Genomic DNA, 19,074 nt, shown 5'->3' with positions numbered 1-19,074 from the left:
ATGAACATATTTGGGGATTTTGGAGCACAGAAAAGAGAGATCTTTCTGAGCTATTGGTTAGGGTTATTGGTTGAGAGGTTGAGAGATTTGTTAGTGAGATTAGTTGGTTCGTTTGAGCGATTTGTAATCTCAATTTGTACTCTCCTTCTCTATTAGTGGAAACCCTCCCCCTTCTTGCCCCGTGGACGTAGGCAATTGCCGAACCACATTAAAATTGGTGTTTGGGTTTGTGCATTGATATTTGGTTGTTTTTGGCCTTCTTTGATCGGCGTTTGTTTTGGTTCCTCGGCACCGCCGTCCGTCACAACAAGTGGTATCAGAGCACGGGCTACGCTTGGGCTATTTAGAGGAGTAGATCGCTTTGGAAGTTCATCTAGGGTTTCGTTTGGTGATAAAGGTGGGATTTTTTTTAGTAAAAATCTCGTCTTTTTAGTTTGGATCTATTTCTCGTTTGTTTTCGCATTGGTTTGGTGGTGCTTTGAGGATTATGGCCGAGAAAGAAGGAGTTGTGGGCAGTACTTCCAGCGTGAAGACCGTCCAAAGCTTGAATATCCACTCGATGAAGATTGACGTGGAAAAGTTCAATGGCACAAACAATTTTGGACTTTGGCGATGCGAAGTCATGGATGCGCTCAACGCGCAAAATTTAGAAGATACGTTGGAGTTGGATGGGAAACCAGACAATATTGATGAGAAGGTTTGGAAAAAGATAAATCGAACGGCGTGTGGTGTGATTAGGTCTTGTCTCACTCAAGATCTAAAGTATGATGTGATCAATGAGACTTCTGCAAAGAAGATTTGGGAGATCCTTGAGAGCAAGTATTTGACCAAGAGTGTGGAGAATCGCTTGCATTTGAAGAGGAGGCTTTACCGCTTCCAGTTGAAGAAAGGAACCTCCATTGGTGATCACATGAACCACTACACGAAGCTTCTTGCGGATTTGGCGAATGTGGATGTTAAGATTGAAGATGAGGACAAGGCGTTGTTGCTATTGAGTTCCTTGCCTGACGAGGAATATGAGACCTTCGTTCTTACTCTTATTAATGGGAAGGCATCTCTTTCGTATAGTGAGGTCACCGCTGCACTTGTGAATTATCAGCTTCGAAAGAAGGATAATGAGACTTCGATTGAGTCAGTAGCGGGGGCGTTGGTCGTAAGAGCAAAGGGTCCAAACCGTAGTAGGAGGTCGCAGTCTAGAGGAGCACATCTTAGAGTTCGTAAGAATCAGTGTGCCTTTTGCAAAGAGGATGGATATTGGAAAGCCGAATGCCCAAAGTTAGTTGATCGAGCCGGGAAGAATAAGGGAAAAGCTATTCAAGCTTCAGAGGCAAATGTTGTCAAGGCTAGTGGTAACGATTCAGATTCGGATTCTTCAGGCTACTCATTATCTGCACTGCCGTCAGTTTGTGTTGCCTACTCTACAGAGTGGATGTTGGATTCGGGGGCTACATATCACATTTGCCCTAGAAGGGATTGGTTCTCCAGCTTTCAGGAGTTGGAAAGAGAGGATTTCGTGCTCATGGGGAATGATCACAAATGCTCTATTCGTGGTATCAGTACCGTTCGGATCAGGATGAGTGACGGGGTGATTCGGGAGTTGGTTGGAGTGAGGTTCATTCCTCAGTTGAAAAAGAACATCATTTCACTTGGAGCTTTGGAGGCAGCAGGCTATAGGGTGACCTTGGCGGATGCACGCTTGAAGGTTACATTTGGGTCCATGATTGTGATGAAGGGCGTCAGAAGGAGAAATTTGTATTATTTGCACGAAAACACGGTGATTGATAGGGAGATGACGACTTCATCAGATTCGGCTAGACTGTGACATTGTTTGGTGCTGGGGTATATGATTGGTAATGTCGTGCATTGGTTGTTGAGGAGTGCTAGACCTGCAGATTGAAGTCATGTGAGCACATTGGGATGAGAAAGACCGTGGTGGAGTTTGGCACTCCTATCCATCGAGCGAGGGGTCTTTTAGGAGGTGTTCAGTCAGGCATTTGGGGGCCTTCTAAGGAGGCATCATTGGGAGGTAATCGTATCTTGGTTTCCGCAGTTGATGATTGTTCTAGGCATTATTGGGTCGCGACCAGTTCCCGTTGGTGTAAAGTCCTAGAAGTCAACAACAATTGGAAGAAGTGTATTGACATAAATGTAACTCGTTGTTCCAGCTTTGGTAGAGGCCCTTTCTTGCGTTTGTGTCGAGCTCACGGCAATAGGAGACACTTCATTGGTGTGGAGATTTTGGGGCGACGAGATGAGATGACAGTTTCGATGGGTCGTTCCTTTCTGGAGGAGGATCGGCGTTGGTTGTCGAGCATTGGTTCTGGAGCTTCGACATATTTGGGTCATCTTAGTCATAGGTCGCCGACTGCTGCGTTTGGAAATTTTGGATCTGGTGGAGCTGCTTCAGATTTTGGGTTGCGTCGGATGTTTGGATACCCAGCACTTGGTCACATCGTGGATGTGAGATTGGATCCGATTACAAGTTTAGGGTTCGGAGGCTCAGTTGATTATCATTTGGGAGCTTCTGATTTTTTTCTGAGCAGTTATGTCACATTGGACTCTCAGCAGGTGGAGAGTGTTGATTAGATCGTTCGGATGTCGCAGCAGGTGGAGAGTGATGCTACTCCACGTTGGGTGGAGATTACTCCATGTACTCCAGGTCAGCTAAGGTGACACAGGTTGGAGATCATTTGGTTTTGGATGCAGATGATGGATTGGTTTTGGATTCAGTTGCAGCTGGTAGATATAGTTTGGATATGGCCATTGGTTTACCTCAGGTGGAGGTGTTTGGATTGAGTCAGTTCGGGGCCATTGGAGGTGCTATCAGTCGCAGATTTGGTGATGATGGAGAAGGGTTGCGTACTCTTCTATCGGATAAAGGGCCTTTGGAGGCCGTTAGGTGAACTACGTGAATGCTTGATTCCTTGGGCAAAGGATACGTAGGCAGTCATTTTGATGCAGTCGATTTAGTGAGCGACATCGACATTTGGGGTGAGTGTTCGCACTCCCATTTGGGTCTCAACATGTGAGGCATTTGTTGGTTGGTGTCGGCTCAGTTTTGGGAAAACTTCGCCGAGGTGGAGAATTGTGAAGAAGAACTTGGAAAAAGCAGATTTTTGGTCATAAGTCGACTCATGCACAGGCATAAGTCGACTTATGGTAAGTCGACTTATGTTTGTGTCGTAAGTCGACTTACGATCTGCTGTGGATTGTTGATTTTGGGCTCTGGCAAGTCGACTTATATAGACTGTTAAGTCGACTTACAATCTCTTCTCCAGTTGTTGTTTTTCTCTCTGCCAAGTCGACTTATGGCCTCTGTTAAGTCGACTTACGACGGGTTTTTTAGAAAGTTTAGGTTCCTATTTGCAGTCTGTTTGGGTTTCTGTTTTGGTATAAATACCAATACGATTTGAGGGTTTTGAAGGAGCATATTTGGGGATTTTGGAGCACAGAAAAGAGAGATCTTTCTGAGCTATTGGTTAGGGTTATTGGTTGAGAGGTTGAGAGATTTGTTGGTGAGATTAGTTGGTTCGTTTGAGCGATTTGTAATCTCAATTTGTACTCTCCTTCTCTATTAGTGGAAACCCTCCCCCTTCTTGCCCCGTGGACGTAGGCAATTGCCGAACCACGTTAAAATTGGTGTTTGGGTTTGTGCATTGATATTTGGTTGTTTTTGCCTTCTTTGATCGGCGTTTGTTTTGGTTCCTCGGCGCCGCCGTCCGTCACAACAAAATAGACATATAAAACAACTAAAAAGTGCAGTGTATAAGTAACCACTTATGAGAGAGGTGTTCTGTAATACTTCATAAACTCCAAATTCAAGTTCTCTTATTAGACCAAATAAAAAAATGCAAGTTGTGCGTATATATGAAATTACAAAGAAATGACAATAACATGAAATATCTACCAACATTTCATTTAAGTCATGGCAGCAAGAGTATTTTACATGAAAATCTTCTTAATTGAAAATAAATTTAGATAAAATTAGGTGGAGAGTGTTTACCTTTTTGGATAGGGGTGTTAACGGAGCGGATACGGCTCAGATATGGTACTTACCATATCCATATCCGCTTACCCATCTCGGATACGGATACGAATACGGATATACGTTGGTAAGAAAAATTCATATCCATATCCGCCAATATCGGATACGGTTACGGATATAGATGCGGATATATAAACGGATATGTATGCGGATACAAAAAAAAACATGAGAAAACTAGATAGTATTCAGAAAAATATAGTCATGTGATACAAAAAGAGTTCGTTAATATGTTCATTATGATTGAAAAGCTAAGATTAGACATCTTGATCATCAAAATTAACCACAAATCCATAATCTAAGAATCGAAACTATGGTAAGAGTATGACCAATATGTATTCGGATATTTTCGGATACGGATACGGATATTTCACTACAAAACCATATCCGTAACCATATCCTATCGGTTATAGATTTGAGTAACCATATTCGTATCCTAATGGATACGGTTACGGATATTTCCTCGGATACGGATACGGTTTGACACCCCTATTTTTCGATCAATTTTGATTGCTATCCGATCTTTAGGAGATGATGAAAGTAAAATTGTTGAAGTTGGTGCAAATAAATATGAAAATTCTTGGCAAATCAATAAGGACATGACTGTGGATGTAGATGCTGGCAATTGGAAAGATGCTCACAAGATTGAGAGGTTCAATTACTGGCCAATGACAAATTACTTTTTACAAATCAGAGGGAAATTTTCAAGAAGTTCTATTTTTTATACAAATCAGAGGGAAATTTTCAATTACTGGCCAATGAAAAATTACTTTTTACTAAAAATAATTAATTAGCTCAATTATTTTTAGAGGGTTATTTAATGAGGACACCCAATTACTATACGTAGAAATATAAAACTCATAATTACAATTACTATATATGTATACCCCACCAAACATGTAATTGAGCTCTGCCGACTGCCCAGCCCGTGCAACCCCCCTTCTTTTCTAAATGTTAATTTCAGAAAAACCCCTAACTTCAAGGGCTTTTTCATATAATTTAATTTTAGCTTTTTTTTCATCCCTCGTAACCCCTGAAATTCAATGTGTCTAAACAATACTCAATTTTCAGTTTTTCTCATTACTCAATTTTCAGTTTTTCTCATGCTAATCCTCTAGCGTGTAATTTTCAAATTAATAAAGTTTTCTTGAAAGAGGAAAAAAAAAGTTTAAGCATTACGGGAGAGTATGCGTTGCATAAATAATTAAGAATATTTTGATTTTTTTTTTCTCACGACAACTCACTTATTTGGAATTTATATAGACCCAACCAGTTAATTAGCTACTAATTAATACCAACATCACGACACTTTGCTTGTTCAGACAATCGGATTTTTAAAACATTAACTCATTATTTTAACCTCCCTATACTACTTTTCACACCGTAAGAAACTTTTGGTGAAATGTAGTGATTTACTTGGAAATAATATTACTACGAAGCAAAAAAAGATCGAATAGATTGCCTCGAGTCAACTTTATCATACAAATCCATTTTCTTTCCTTTTTCTTGAGGGAGAAAAACTGGCATTAAAGAAGGAGAAAATAAAAGTCAACGAGCTTCACTCAACCAGCCTCTTCAGCAAAGCCCGGACGCCCTCCTCCGCCAACGCCAGCATCTCCACGACCTCCCCCAACCCCTGCTCATCCACTCGCGCCACTTCAACAACGCGGGAAAAACAGCCAAAACGCTGTCGTCAGCCCACAAACCCCAGCCGTCGATTGCGACGACCTGCCGCCCCGGTGCATGCATCGCCTCCACACCCATGCCTTCGTCTCGCCTTCACCTCCCAGAGCTACTTCAACCCATGCACACGGAAGAAAAACGTATCACCTCACCGGTCGGCCTCTCCGACGTCATATAATAGAACACGGACCTCATGCATTAGCCCCGGAGACAATAAACGCCGCAACCACGCCCGCGCCCGCGCCCGACCGAGACCGGACCGGGTCATAGACCGAAGGCCGCAATATGCCGGTGACCATCAGGTTCCACCGGCGGCCCCAGAAATCCTGTAGTGAGTCGGATTTGAAGGGGTCGTTGGCCTGGGGCTCAAGGGTGAGGCCGAGCAGAGTGCCGACGGAGAACTTGGTGATGGAAAGGATGAGGTCTAGGATGAGATAGGTGTAGAGGGAGTAGAGGGCGAGTACCGCCCAGGGGTGGATTTGGGATTTGTGGCGGTAGATTGGGGTGAGCAGAACGAGCAACGCCAGCTTGATGCAAAAAGGAATGAGAGAGGGGTCAGTGTCGGATTTGGGATGACAGCTTGTTTGGATTTTGACGGGGAGCGAGGAGATGGCGATGAAGGTGGGGAGGGGGAGGTGAGGGGAGAGGGGGCCCACGCCGAAGGAGAGGAGGAGGAGCTTGAAGACGCCGAGCCAGGCGAGGAAGAAGGCCGTAGTGCCTCGGAGGTTGACGGAGGTGAAGCGCCAAGGGAGGCACGGGAGGAGGAGGATAACTGGGAGGAGAGAGAGTAGCCGGAGCTTTCCTGGTCTGATGCTTGAAGACGCGAAGCGAGCGTAGGTCATTGACGCGACGAGCCATGCTGTTACCTTGATGAGGGATTCGATCAAGATTCCCCCCCGCTACCATCGGTTTGAGATTGCCTGCTGGGACCAAATTAGGGATGAACAAAAAAGAGAACAGGAAAAGTCAAGCTGAGAGGCGCTATTAGAAAATAGCACGAGCAGCACGCAGGACAAGCTGGGCCTCGACTTTCAGGTGCAGATTCGCGAGGGGGGTATAACAAAAAGTATCGGCTTCATTCATCCAAGAGGCGTTTGAATAGAGATTTAAGTGCGCTTAGTTTGTACAACTAAAGAGGAAGGTTTATTTTAATTTCGTGTTTGGAAAATAAGGAAACGATAAGAAGGTTGACCTCTTGATTTTGTTTAAAAAGTGCTGTCCAATGAAATTGACTAGACAAGGGCGGGAGGCGGGAGCTACATAGATTGTGAAACCTATTAGGTATGAACCCCATTAGTTACTTATTTACCTCGTTATACGTTTTTTTTGTACTTTTCTTTTTATATTGTTAGTTTTCATTTAGTTCGAGGTAGATAAACTCGTATAGGAAATAGACATGTTAGATAAGTGTATAAATATTTATGTGAAAATTGAACAAACATACATGGATTTCTTATGAACATATGAAATGAAGATACATTCACATAAAAAAAATTGATATATCGTATGAATATAGAATGATTAATATGAAACAGTAGATAGAAACTTATTAATTATGATCGAATTCATATGAAAGGTAGATATGTCATATAAAAAGTAAAAAAAATATATATTAAGACTAAGGGGAATAAAACACGTTGGGATGGAGCAGGGGAACAGGCGATTCGGCGACCAGGCGGCGGTACGGAACCCAAGGCGACGTCTAGTCTCCATTCATGATGGTAAGATCACAATCTCTCCTCCATCTATCCTCTCCCAGCCTTTAGTTCCACCCACTCCCTCTGCTGTTCGTCACATTGCCCATCCGAAGCCCCTCCCCCACCGTCCCAAACCCTTTTCTTCACCACCGTCCTTACCTTTTCACCCTACTCAAAATCCTGCGCCTTCTTCCAAACCCTCGTTCGTCGATATTCTCAAGGGCCCCAAGGCAGCTCAAACCCCTAAAGTACCTTCTTCAACCTCCAAAGGCCTTCTCCCTACCCCAGATCTAGGTTGGACCACAGTATCCTACAGGAAGAGTCCCAAAAGGCCCAGATCTGTAGCCTCTTCATCCAAGCTTCATACCTCTAAAAAGCTCCAAAGGTGCTACCTTTGTGGCAATCCTAATCACATGGCAAAGAACTGCTCTCTGGGAGGCTTCAAATGCTTTGCATGCATCCTCATTGGCCACACCTCAACTTGCTGCCCCAACAGAAAGCAACCCCCTTTGCTCAGCATCCCCTCATCTCTCTTACCCTCTTCCCCACCGCCCCTTTTTCTCCCAAAGATCTCTCTTCCCCCATCTGTTATCTCCAGCTTGGAGGAGTTCGCGAGCTACGCACATTTCCAGATCCAAGTTGGAAACCCTTCATATGCCGAGTTGGTAGAGAACCTAGAGCTACATTTCAATGTAGAGAAATGGTCCCAGGTGATTAGGCAAATGACGGCTGCTTCCTACTTCATCCAGTTCCCTGATGCGGAGACCCTGGACCACGCATGCTCCAAACCATTCTTCAACATGGGAAATTTTAGGGGAGTCTTCTCCAAATGGACAGAATCTTCAGGCCTTAAAGTCCTTCCAAAGTTTTATTATGTCTGGGTAGAGCTCCTTTACCTTCCCATACATCTATGGGATTCAGAGTTTATTACCAACATTCTAGTGGACATTGGAGACGTCATCTCCTTCTCTGATGATGTCTTGCTTAAGAAAGAAGCAAATGCCTGTAAAGCCATGTTGCATGTTCGGGATCCATCCGAAATCCCCCAGGAAATTATCTTTCGTTATGAATCTCCCAACGAAGTTCACATTATGGAAGGTGTGGTCAAGCTGAGAGTGGCTGGGGACCCTCTCCCTGCGGAGCAAGGCAAAGACCGAGATCTTTTTGAAGCTTTCGTCCGTAGAGAGGGAGCCCCACCCACCGCCCCAAGGCTCGCTCCGCCCAGCAGAGACGCCAGCAAGTCACCCCATCCAGATGCCCCCTAAAGCAGGCCCAGATCCAAAAGGCAAAAGGCCTATGATTGAGAGTGGAGACTTGCATCCCTCTTCCCCCATTGTAGCAGACCCAGCAGCTTCCTCAGATTTGATAGCAGTATCTTTCAAAGGGATCACCATAAATATCTCCAGAGATTCATGGGCCATCCTCAATGCTGCCTTCCCAAACCTCGAAGAAGTTTCCACCCTACCAACAAAAGCAGATCGAGTCAACCTGATCAGTTTATCAGACTCGACGGACCTTGTTTCTACCTCAGACCCACCTCCAGGATTCGAGAAAGCTAACAGCAAAGCCAAGAGGGTCAAAAAGAAAGCCTCCAGTGGTCTCCACATGCCTATGCCTTTCAAAAAGCATCTCTCCAAGATGAAGAAGGGTAAGAAATCAGGTATATCTAAATCCACATCATCTTCCTCTGTCTCTACTCCCCCTTTCCATTCCAGTGTGTTGGAGAAATTAGAGGATATCTCAGTCAACTGTGGCATCCAAGAACCGATAGATCCTCTAGGGTTGCTTGACATCCACAAAATGATGTCTGAAGAAGCCCTCCCTCTTTGAGCCCCCCCCCTCTCAAGTTGTATCTCATCAGTTTTCATGCGTATCGGATCTTGGAATGTTAGAGGGTTAAACAACCCACCTAAACGTAGGTTGGTCAGGGAATGTCTCTCCTTGGCTAAAATTAATCTTGTCGGACTGCAAGAATCCAAATTGTCTTCCCCTAGCCCCTCTCTTATCAAATCCTTAGGGGCAGAAATATCTCATCTTGGATTTCTCTCGACGCCAATGATTCCAGGGGAGGTGTTTTATTGGGGTGGTATGATGACCTTTTCTCCTGCTCTTCCTCATCAGTAGACATCTTCTCTGTATCGGCTACCCTCACCCACAGACCATCTAACTGGAGCTTTGTAGCCACCTCCATTTACGCTCCATGTGATTCTTCAGAGAGGGAGGTATGTTGGTGGGAATTAGAAAAAAATAGAGGTTCTCATTCTCTCCCATGGGTGGTTTTCGGAGACTTCAACATGACTCTTAGCATTGAAGAAAGAAGTGGTCGTTCTAGCTCCATTCGAGACATCAAAGAATTCCAACATCTCATTGATTCTATCCAGCTTACAGACCTCCCCCTCAGTGGGAGACTATTCACCTGGTCCAATCATAGATCCCCCCCTTCGTTAGCCAGATTGGACAGGTTCTTAGTCTCCTTGGATTTTGATTCCAAATTCCCCCAAATGGTTCAGTTCGCCTATCCACCTTCGTGTTCAGATCACTGCCCCATTATATTGGACACTGATTCCCCCTCCTTCCCCTCTCCTCTTTTTAGATTTGAAAAAATGTGGCTTTCACTCCCATCTTTCCCATCCTTCATAGAATCCAACTGGAAATCCTTTTCTCTGCAGCATGATAAAAAAATTCCCCTTCTTTTCAAACTCAAACTTATAAAAAGAAGAATCAAATGGTGGAGGAAAAACTGCTTTGGATCTCTATCCCTGTCCATCTCTAACCTCCCATCCCAAATTCACTCCCTCAACATCAGCGAAGAATCAAGAAGTTTAACCCCTCAAGAGTCTCAGCTTAGATCTGCCTTGAAAGATCAACTCCTCTCTCTAGCTAAAGCTGATGAAATCAAGTGGAAACAGAGATCCCGCATTCAATGGTTGAAAGAAGGAGATAACAATTCTGCTTTTTTCCACAAAGTAGCTTCCTTCCACCGAAGAAAGAACTTTATCCCACACCTCCTCATCAACAACTCTATTATTTCTTCCGACAGTGCCATCAAACAAACCTTCTTTTTTTTCTCTAATCTCTTTGACCAACCACCAACATCTAGACTATCCCCTAACTGGGGTCTTCTTTACCCAAATGATAACTTTGACCTTTCTTCTTTAGATCTCCCCTTCACCCCTCATGAAATCTCAGAGGCTGTTTTTGGCCTTCACCCTGATAAATCTCCGGGGCCTGATGGATTCCCCATCCTCTTCTTCCAGAAATTTTGGCACGTCATTCAAGCGGACGTAATTGAATTCATCCAAGGCCTATATTCCCAACCTCATCTGTTACACAACATCAATTTCTCCCACATTTGCCTAATCCCTAAGAAAGACAGTGTTCTCTCACCCAAGGACTTCCGCCCTATCAGCCTCATTAATAGTTCTTGTAAGATTTTCTCAAAGATCCTGGCAAATAGACTTAGAAAAGTTCTACACCTCCTCATTGACAATTCCCAATCAGCTTTTCAATCTGGAACATCATCTCTGGACTCCTTTCTGCTAGGTCATGAGATGATCAACTTCTGCTCTTCGGGGAAAAAAGAGATTTGCGCCTTTAAGGTTGACTTCTACAAGGCTTTCGATTGTGTCAACTGGTCCTTCCTTCAGTCTCTTTTAAAAGCTAGAGGTTTTGGCCCCAAGTGGTGCCTTTGGATTCACAGCATCCTATCCTCCTCTAAATTAGCTGTTTTAGTTAACGGCTCCCCTACCAAATTCTTCCGATGCTTTAGGGGTCTAAAACAAGGCGACCCACTATCCCCCCTGCTCTTCTTGTTGGTGGCAGACGTTCTCAGGAAATTGCTTAATTGCAGTGCTAAATCGGGGGATTTATCTGACCTTAATCTGAAAGGGCAGCTCAATACTATCAGGTCAATCCAGTTTGCGGACGATACCATCATATTCTCTAGGGCCACCCCCTCTGATATGGTTACTCTAAAAACTATTCTCTCCATCTTCGCAAACATATCAGGCCTGTGTGTTAACCCCCTCAAATCAAATCTCTTTTACCTTGGTAAAACTCCTCTCAAAGGCAAAATGCTAGCTGAGATCCTCAAATGTTCTGTTGGCACTCTCCCGTTCTCATACCTGGGTCTCCCCCTTAAAAGAGGATCTCTCTCCAAAAGAGAGTGGCAACCTCTTTTAGAATCCTTTAACAAGAAGCTTTCGCTATGGAAAAACAAATCTCTTTCTATTGGTGGTAGGTTAACTCTCCTAAATTCAGTCCTATCTTCTCTTCCACTCTACTATATGTCCTTTTTTAAGCTGCCGCAGTGGCTTATAACGGCCATAAACAAAATCAGAAGAAACTTCCTATGGAATGGTAGTCACTCTCACTCGAGTATTAAATGCCTTATTAATTGGAGGAAAGTATGCAAGCCAAAGGCTAAAGGAGGTCTGGGGGTCATTGACATCGAAATATTCAACAGAGCCCTACTATCTAAATGATTATAGAGACTTTTTGAAAGAAAGTCTCTTATTAGCAAAGTGGTTTTCTCTGTTTACTCCAAAGAAGGATCAAAAGAGACTTTTTGAAAGAAAGTCTCTTATTAGCAAAGTGGTTTTCTCTGTTTACTCCAAAGAAGGATCAAACCCCTTTGTTCATCCCCCTAAGAGCTCGGCATCAAGGTTCATTCAAGACTTATCCTCCATAAATTCCACTTTTTCAGCTTGGTTAAATGGAAAACTGGGGACGGCAAAACTGGTAGCTTTTGGCACGATAAATGGGCTGCGACAAACAGCCTCAGCAGCCTATTTCCAAAAGCTTACCAGCTAGCTCTATCTCAGAACTGTTGTATTAGATCTCAGGGCAGAATGATCAACAATTCATGGAACTGGCATCCTCTTATCAGAAGAGGTATATCGCCCCTAGAAAGGTCTGATCTTAACCTTCTTCTTTCTCTCTTAACATCTTCAAATATTAGCATCTCCTCTACTCCAGATGAGCTCTCGTGGACTCTTCATTCATCGGGGATTTACTCAGTTAAATCATACTACTCCCTTGTTAACCCAGGGGGCATTAAATCCAAGTTTTATAGTATGATTTGGAGATCTCCTATCCCTATCAAGGTCAAAGTTCTATTCTGGATCATCTCAAATAAGAAGTTAAATACGAAGGCAAACTTGATTCTTAAGGGCTGGACAGGTGACCCAAGATGCTCTTTCTGCCAATCTGGCGTTGAAACCCATGATCACCTTTTCATCAAATGCCCTTTTGCCCGAGCTATATGGTCCTCCATCTTCCCCTCTATCCCCACAAACAGTTGGCCACAGACGATTGAGGAGTTGATCTTTTTCCAAAAATCCAACACACTTAGTAAGGATGCCAAAACTATTTGGAAGATTCTGCTGCCCTGCATTTGCTGGTGGATTTGGTTTAGCAGAAATGTTCTCATATTTAAGGATAATCAACCTGATCCTCTACAAACTGCTGCTAATATAGGGAGATACACTATATTTTGGACAGGTGCTGCGGATGAGAGGCTGGAAAGGAGACTCCAAAGGGCTGCTTTAAACCTAGGACTCCAGGAGCTCGCAAACAAGAACGTCGATGCCTCTGGGGACAACTTCCCACATGTCCTCTAACTTTCTCTTCCTCTTCTCTGCTGGTCTTGATATTCTGCTGATGTTATGTTCCTTAAACTAAGCTGTTATGTTTTCTTAATATGCTTCAGTGAACTCTAGTATGTAAGTATGTAACCTGTGCATTCTAGCTGAAGTTCTGCTGAGGGTTCAGTTTGGTAGGTGACGACATAGGTCCGCTCCTTACCTGCTCCACCCTTAGTGACTCTTCACCTAGTAGTGATGTTTTTTTGTTTATCAATAATATCCTAATATGAGCAGGGCTTCTAACCCTGCTTTTTCAGCTCAAAAAAAAAAAAAAAAAGACTAAGGGGAATATATGAAAGATGGCTGCATAAAACTGAAGAAAGTGTGGGCTTTGCTAGTTTGAGGTATGACATGGACCGGGTGTGGAGTGGACCTAGAAGGTCCGGGATTCTTTGTTAGAATTGTTTAAGTTCTAGTTTTGACTTGTAGGCTCGTAGAAATAATTTCCAATTCCTATTTCTCTGGGCTTAGGCCCAGTAAGAATCCATAAATATAAGAATTTGCTGAGCAACCACCTCGTTGCAAATGTTTATTCCAAAATAAGGTAATTAAGGTATCACAAATGAATATATATTTAACTAAAATCGGATTAACAACACCCGACATTATAATAGTGATAATAGTGAGATCAAATATTGATTTGTGCTATACTATTGTTCCCATTTGTATATGTTGAGATGCTTTGCGTTCTAACTCGTTAGTGATCAACACCGCTATGATTCAATTTACTCCATATGATTTACAATTATAAATTAACCACTAAGTATATTTTAATAGACATTTCATCTATCAAATACTCTGGTCATGCCTTTTTGGTAATAGCATAGTGAATATGTACGTACCAGTATTACAAAAACTCGGAAAATGTCATCCCGAATAAATATCAAAATATATGGCTACATAGATAATCCAACATTGGTATCCAGACCTAGATCAGAACTCCATGACTCTATGGAATCACGTGAGCTAACGAGCAAGTGGTGAGCGCTGGACAATTAAAGTGACAGCGGATTAACACGTTCGGACAAGGTATGGGCTCCGAGGATGTCAGAGCCATACCAAAAGAGAGTAGTCCTCGTATGCACACATGAGTAGATCCATAGATGACCTGCCTCTGGTTGACTGGGGTCTGAATTGGATCATGAATGGATCCATCTAATAGTAATACCGTATACAGACACAAGTTACTATTTTGCTTTTTTTTCGCATTAACAAGAGAACATAGCTCATCTATCTTACAAACTCGGTGCATTGAATCTCGTTTGACATAATCCGATGGAGCTTCTTGTAGGGTGAATATTTGATTTCCCGAAAGAGGGAGTTTCGTTTGTATTTATAAGAAGGCTTATTACAAACTAATGATCAAATAGTTACAACAGAAGCAGAGGGAAGGCCCTCTTTGTTTTGTGTGGGGACTTTTAGGTGGCTACAGGATGCTTCGCTCGATGCTCGGGTCGAGTCTGCTTCCCTTGGACCGTTCGAATGAGGTTGCTGGAGAGCTTCAGTTCGCGGTAGAAGCTCAACTTGAGAGAGTTCGGGTCTGTTTAGTTCGCCGGCGATCGGAGCTCGGAACTAAGCAGTAGTGCTGCAATGCAAAGAAAGTTGTGCAGAGAGCTTGGTCTCAACTCTTTTTCCTAAGTTTTGCGACCTCCTCTCCAGTGTGCCGGAAGAGGCTTTTAAATGGGAGAAGGACAACTTGACTCCTCCTTGAATTGTGGGATGTGACCACATCTTCTTCAGAGACGTCTAGCTGTTCCTCGAAACCATGATCGGTCATTCCAGGGATTGTGCTTTATCTCCTGTCACCTACGATGGGAAGGCCCATTCTTGTATGTGAGGCAACAAACGACTACTATCCGAGTGGATTTGACCAGCATTAATGAACCGCATTTATGAGTCCGCAGATCGATGAGGCGTCTGTCCGATCACCAGTACTGTGCGTGACCGCCCGGCGTGCTTTGAGCACGACGCTTTCTCCTTTTCGGTCAGGAGAGGCGGTGAAGTAGGTGTACAGTACTCGAGTGAGTCTAGCCAGCTTGCCGAGTGCCGGCGGACCCAGCTCCAGACTCAGACAGCCGAGGTGAGTCGCATTTATGAATGCTCAGGTTGACTCGACACCTGTCCAGCTCCTTCGCGCTGTGCGCACTGTGGGCGGCCGTTTTGACGGCCCTGGGGTACTGTGCTCTCTCTCCCTTTGGGTCGAGAGAGGTGGGAAGGCCCACCTCAGCACGTGGGGTAGTGGATACCCAGCTGTACTGACGGTTTTGGGGCTTGCTGGCGGATTCGACTCCGAACTCGGGCAGGCGAGTTGAGCGAAGAGCAAATTTCCGCCATCCTGATCGCTCCTGACTCATGCTGGCGAGTCGACCGTTAGGCGAACCTGGATTTGAGCACAGTCGACGTCTACGCGGTTTAGGTCCGTGTCAGAGAACTGGGCGTGCGAACTCTTCTCGTAGACAAATTCCCTGTAGACCCATAGAGGTATTTTTTACCGTCTACAAGACCCCCTTCAAAGTTTTCGGACCTAAACTGGCTTGCGTGTGGTCTGGAACACTTTGAATGAAGAAACTGTTGGCGAAGCAAGTGCCTTCGATTTCTCTTAGGATTTTTAGCAAACCCTCAGCTATCAACGGGTTTGATGTGCCTTTACCGATTACCGTTTGAATCGGGCTAGCCATACTATTCTCCTCAGTATGATGAGTTGTCGAACAGTTTCTCTTAGGCTTAATGCTAAGATTTCTGCTCTAACCCTTAGCCATCTGGGGCGTGGGTTTCAACCGTTTAAGCAAGGTCATTCTTTTGGCTTTGTTCGTAATTTTACCTTTGAGGGCGAATGCATCGTCAAGGCGAAATTAATTTTTGAGAGCCAATTCTCGCGCGACTCGTGGGGTTATGCCCAGTATTTGCAGGCGAAACCCTTCCTTTTGTAGGCGGAACCGGATCTGACGAGAGATGAGCCACGCGTCTGCTGACAGAGCCTCGTGCTTCCCAGCTAAGACATTGGATCGTGGCGATCGTGACTTGACAGCACGATCCTCGTGCGTTTCGCCCTGCGACGTATCGTGGCCGTGGTTCTCGGACTCAACCGTCGGATTCCAACGCTAATCTCGGTCCCTTCGATGCACTGAGGGTGATCTGGGCCGTCGAATTTGATCGTGGCCCCGTTTCCTGTCCGTTAGGGTTTTCGCCTTTCGAGGGCAGTCGTGGTCACGTGGGCAACTCCGCCCTTCTAAATCAGCCGTTTTCCTCCATTGGGATTTACCGTGCTTTCAAATCTCGAAAGGGAACATCCAAGGAAAGAATTCCCGCTTCCTCTTACAATGGCTCCGAAACCTAAGAGGTGCAAAGTGAGGGGTGCAGGTCCCGGACGTTACTCCGACCGTCTCTCTGCCGGCATGCCTGCTGGTGCTCTGGAGTCGTGCCCAGGTACGTTGATGGATTCGTTGGGCGATCCCTTGCAGGCCTTAGGCGTCGGATTTAGGGAGATGAGTGTTGCTTATTTCCCCGATTTGGGGCAAAGTTTGCCCTATTTTGCCTTTAGAGGATGAGTACTGTCCCCGCGGGCGAATTCTCCAGTGGGGAGGAGACGAACCCCTTTTTCGTAAGGCGAGTTCGGCCCTTCCCATTAGAGGGGAGTGTAGTCCGTAGGGACAGACCTCGTTCGAAGTGGGTTCCCCCTTTCGATAGGCGATTTCGCCTTCCTATGTTCGATGGGCGATTTCACCTCTACAGCGGATTTTGTCTCAATTGACTTTCTATTTCTTGTTGCAGCGACCTTCCCTGATGAGGCTTTCCCGGAGGGTGTGGCCGTTGGCCACGTCGGGGCTAAGAGCTACACGGCCCCTTCTCGTTTTCCCTCGTTGGCTCCAGTACCCTTGTTCACTGCTGATAAGCTGCATGGTCTGGTACAGAGGGTCACGGATGGTCATCACTTGACCCTGCGCGAGCTGACGACCAATGCGGCGCTGACAGATGAGGCCAGGGCAGAGCTGCCGAAACCTCAATTTCTGTTCGGCGACTCCATGACCGACCCTTCTGCCCTGTTGCTCAAAGAGAGCCGGTGGTTCCGCACGGTAGAGGGGACCCATTATTACCTCCCCAGCATGCCGAGAGGGTTTTCGATTGTTGAGCTGCGGTCCCTCGCGATTCCTCGGACGATGAACTGGGATTTGACCCCCACTCAGGACGGGGTCACTTGTGGCGTCTTTACGGGTTCTACGGCTGGGTATGGAGTGGAGAGCTCATGTAAGCGCGTGACGGGTCTGCGCCCTGGCTTAGTGTCTGCTGAACCGCCCGTGGGGGAATCGACAGCGGTGGCCGGCGTGCTTTGAGCACGACGCTTTCTCCTTTCCGGTCAGGAGAGGCGGTGAAGTAGGTGTACAGTACTCGAGTGAGTCTAGCCAGCTTGCCGAGTGCCGGCGGACCCAGCTCCAGACTCAGACAGCCGAGGTGAGTCGCATTTATGAATGCTCAGGTTGACTCGACACCTGTCCAGCTCCTTCGCGCTGTGCGCACTGTGGGCGGCCGTTTTGACGGCCCTGGGGTACTGTGCTCTCTCTCCCTTTGGGTTGAGAGAGGTGGGAAGGCCCACCTCAGCACGTGGGGTAGTGGATACCCAGCTGTACTGACGGTTTTGGGGCTTGCTGGCGGATTCGACTCCGAACTCGGGCAGGCGAGTTGAGCGAAGAGCAAATTTCCGCCATCCTGATCGCTCCTGACTCATGCTGGCGAGTCGACCGTTAGGCGAACCTGGATTTGAGCCCAGTCGACGTCTACGCGGTTTAGGTTCGTGTCAGAGAACTGGGCGTGCGAACTCTTCTCCTAGACAAATTCCCTGTAGACCCATAGAGGTATTTTTTACCGTCTACACTTCTCTATGCTCTATCATCCCATATTTCTGGGAAAAAGAATCCCTTAAACAGTAGCAAACTTTGTTCCTAACCCATTGCCGTTTCTATAAATATGTGAAGCGATGGTCGATTTAACTAGGGCTGGCGACAGGACCGGGCTGGGCCAACTCGAGCCCTGCCCTGTCAATTCCGAGTTGATCCGGGCCAACCTTGAGTTTGGTTTGAGCTAGGTAATCCAGGCTTGGAACACAACCCAACCCGGCCCATTCACGTCGGGCTAGGTTAGTCAACCCAGCCCACTATTTTCCTTTCCTTTTATTTTATTTTCCTTTGTTTTATTTTTTGACTTTTTAAAAACTTGATTTAGATGAATTTGGACCAATCGGTAGAGATTTTATTGCATCTTGAGGAACGTTTTGGATTCTACTAACTAGTTTTTTACTTGAAAAATACTAAATAATTAATAATAGCTAGCTAGCTAGTTAGTTACTAATAACTAATCCACTTTACTAAAAACTATCGTCACTATGGAGATTGAGTGCGAGTTAGGTTCCAGGCCCAATTCGATCCAAGCTGGGTCAGGTTCGCGGGTCGGGTTCGACTTTGGGCTTTGACACATACCTAGCCCACTTTGAGGTCGAGTCGAGCGAAACCCGGCTCACAATCCATCGGGCTGTGTCAAACCTGACCCAGAATGTGCTGGTTCAGTACGGGTTTTAGGCCAACCCAGCCCAGTCGTCACCCTTAGATTCAGCATAGATCACACGGCCTCATCAATCATGGTCATAGCCTTGTTAAGTACTTTCATATATTATGTAATGACTGAATTAACAATTTAGAGTCTCCTTTTTCCTTTGGTTAATTAATATAGAATAGCTATATAGATTTCAATAACTAGGTTCAATTAGTCTTTTTAGCCAAGCAGTGACAGAAGTATGAATACCGAGATAGATGTCTTTTCCACGATCGAAGTTTCCCCTTCACTTTTTCACTTTCCCTCACTTTCCAAAACCCACTTTCCTTTACTTTCTCTATTTTCCTCCAATAATATTGTGACAACTCATCCCATCACATCTCATTTCTTACTTTTAAAAATAAACAAAACACAAGAAATGAGTCACATCAATCAACTCATCTAACTCACTTTACCCCACTTT

At 45.1% G+C, this 19,074-nt stretch overlaps 1 protein-coding gene across 1 annotated transcript; it reads right to left on the bottom strand.

Annotated features, from left to right (window-relative positions):
* Positions 5,879 to 6,877, bottom strand: LOC109849313 (probable long-chain-alcohol O-fatty-acyltransferase 4). The gene has a single exon (XM_020419126.1). It carries the CDS (start codon positions 6,565 to 6,567, stop codon positions 5,917 to 5,919), a length of 651 nt encoding a protein of 216 aa, XP_020274715.1. The 5' UTR covers positions 6,568 to 6,877; the 3' UTR covers positions 5,879 to 5,916.

The sequence above is a fragment of the Asparagus officinalis genome, chromosome 7 (genome assembly GCF_001876935.1).
Source record: "Asparagus officinalis chromosome 7, Aspof.V1, whole genome shotgun sequence".
In the NCBI taxonomy this organism is placed as follows: domain Eukaryota; kingdom Viridiplantae; phylum Streptophyta; class Magnoliopsida; order Asparagales; family Asparagaceae; genus Asparagus; species Asparagus officinalis.
This window is presented reverse-complemented; position numbering and strand designations above follow the sequence as displayed.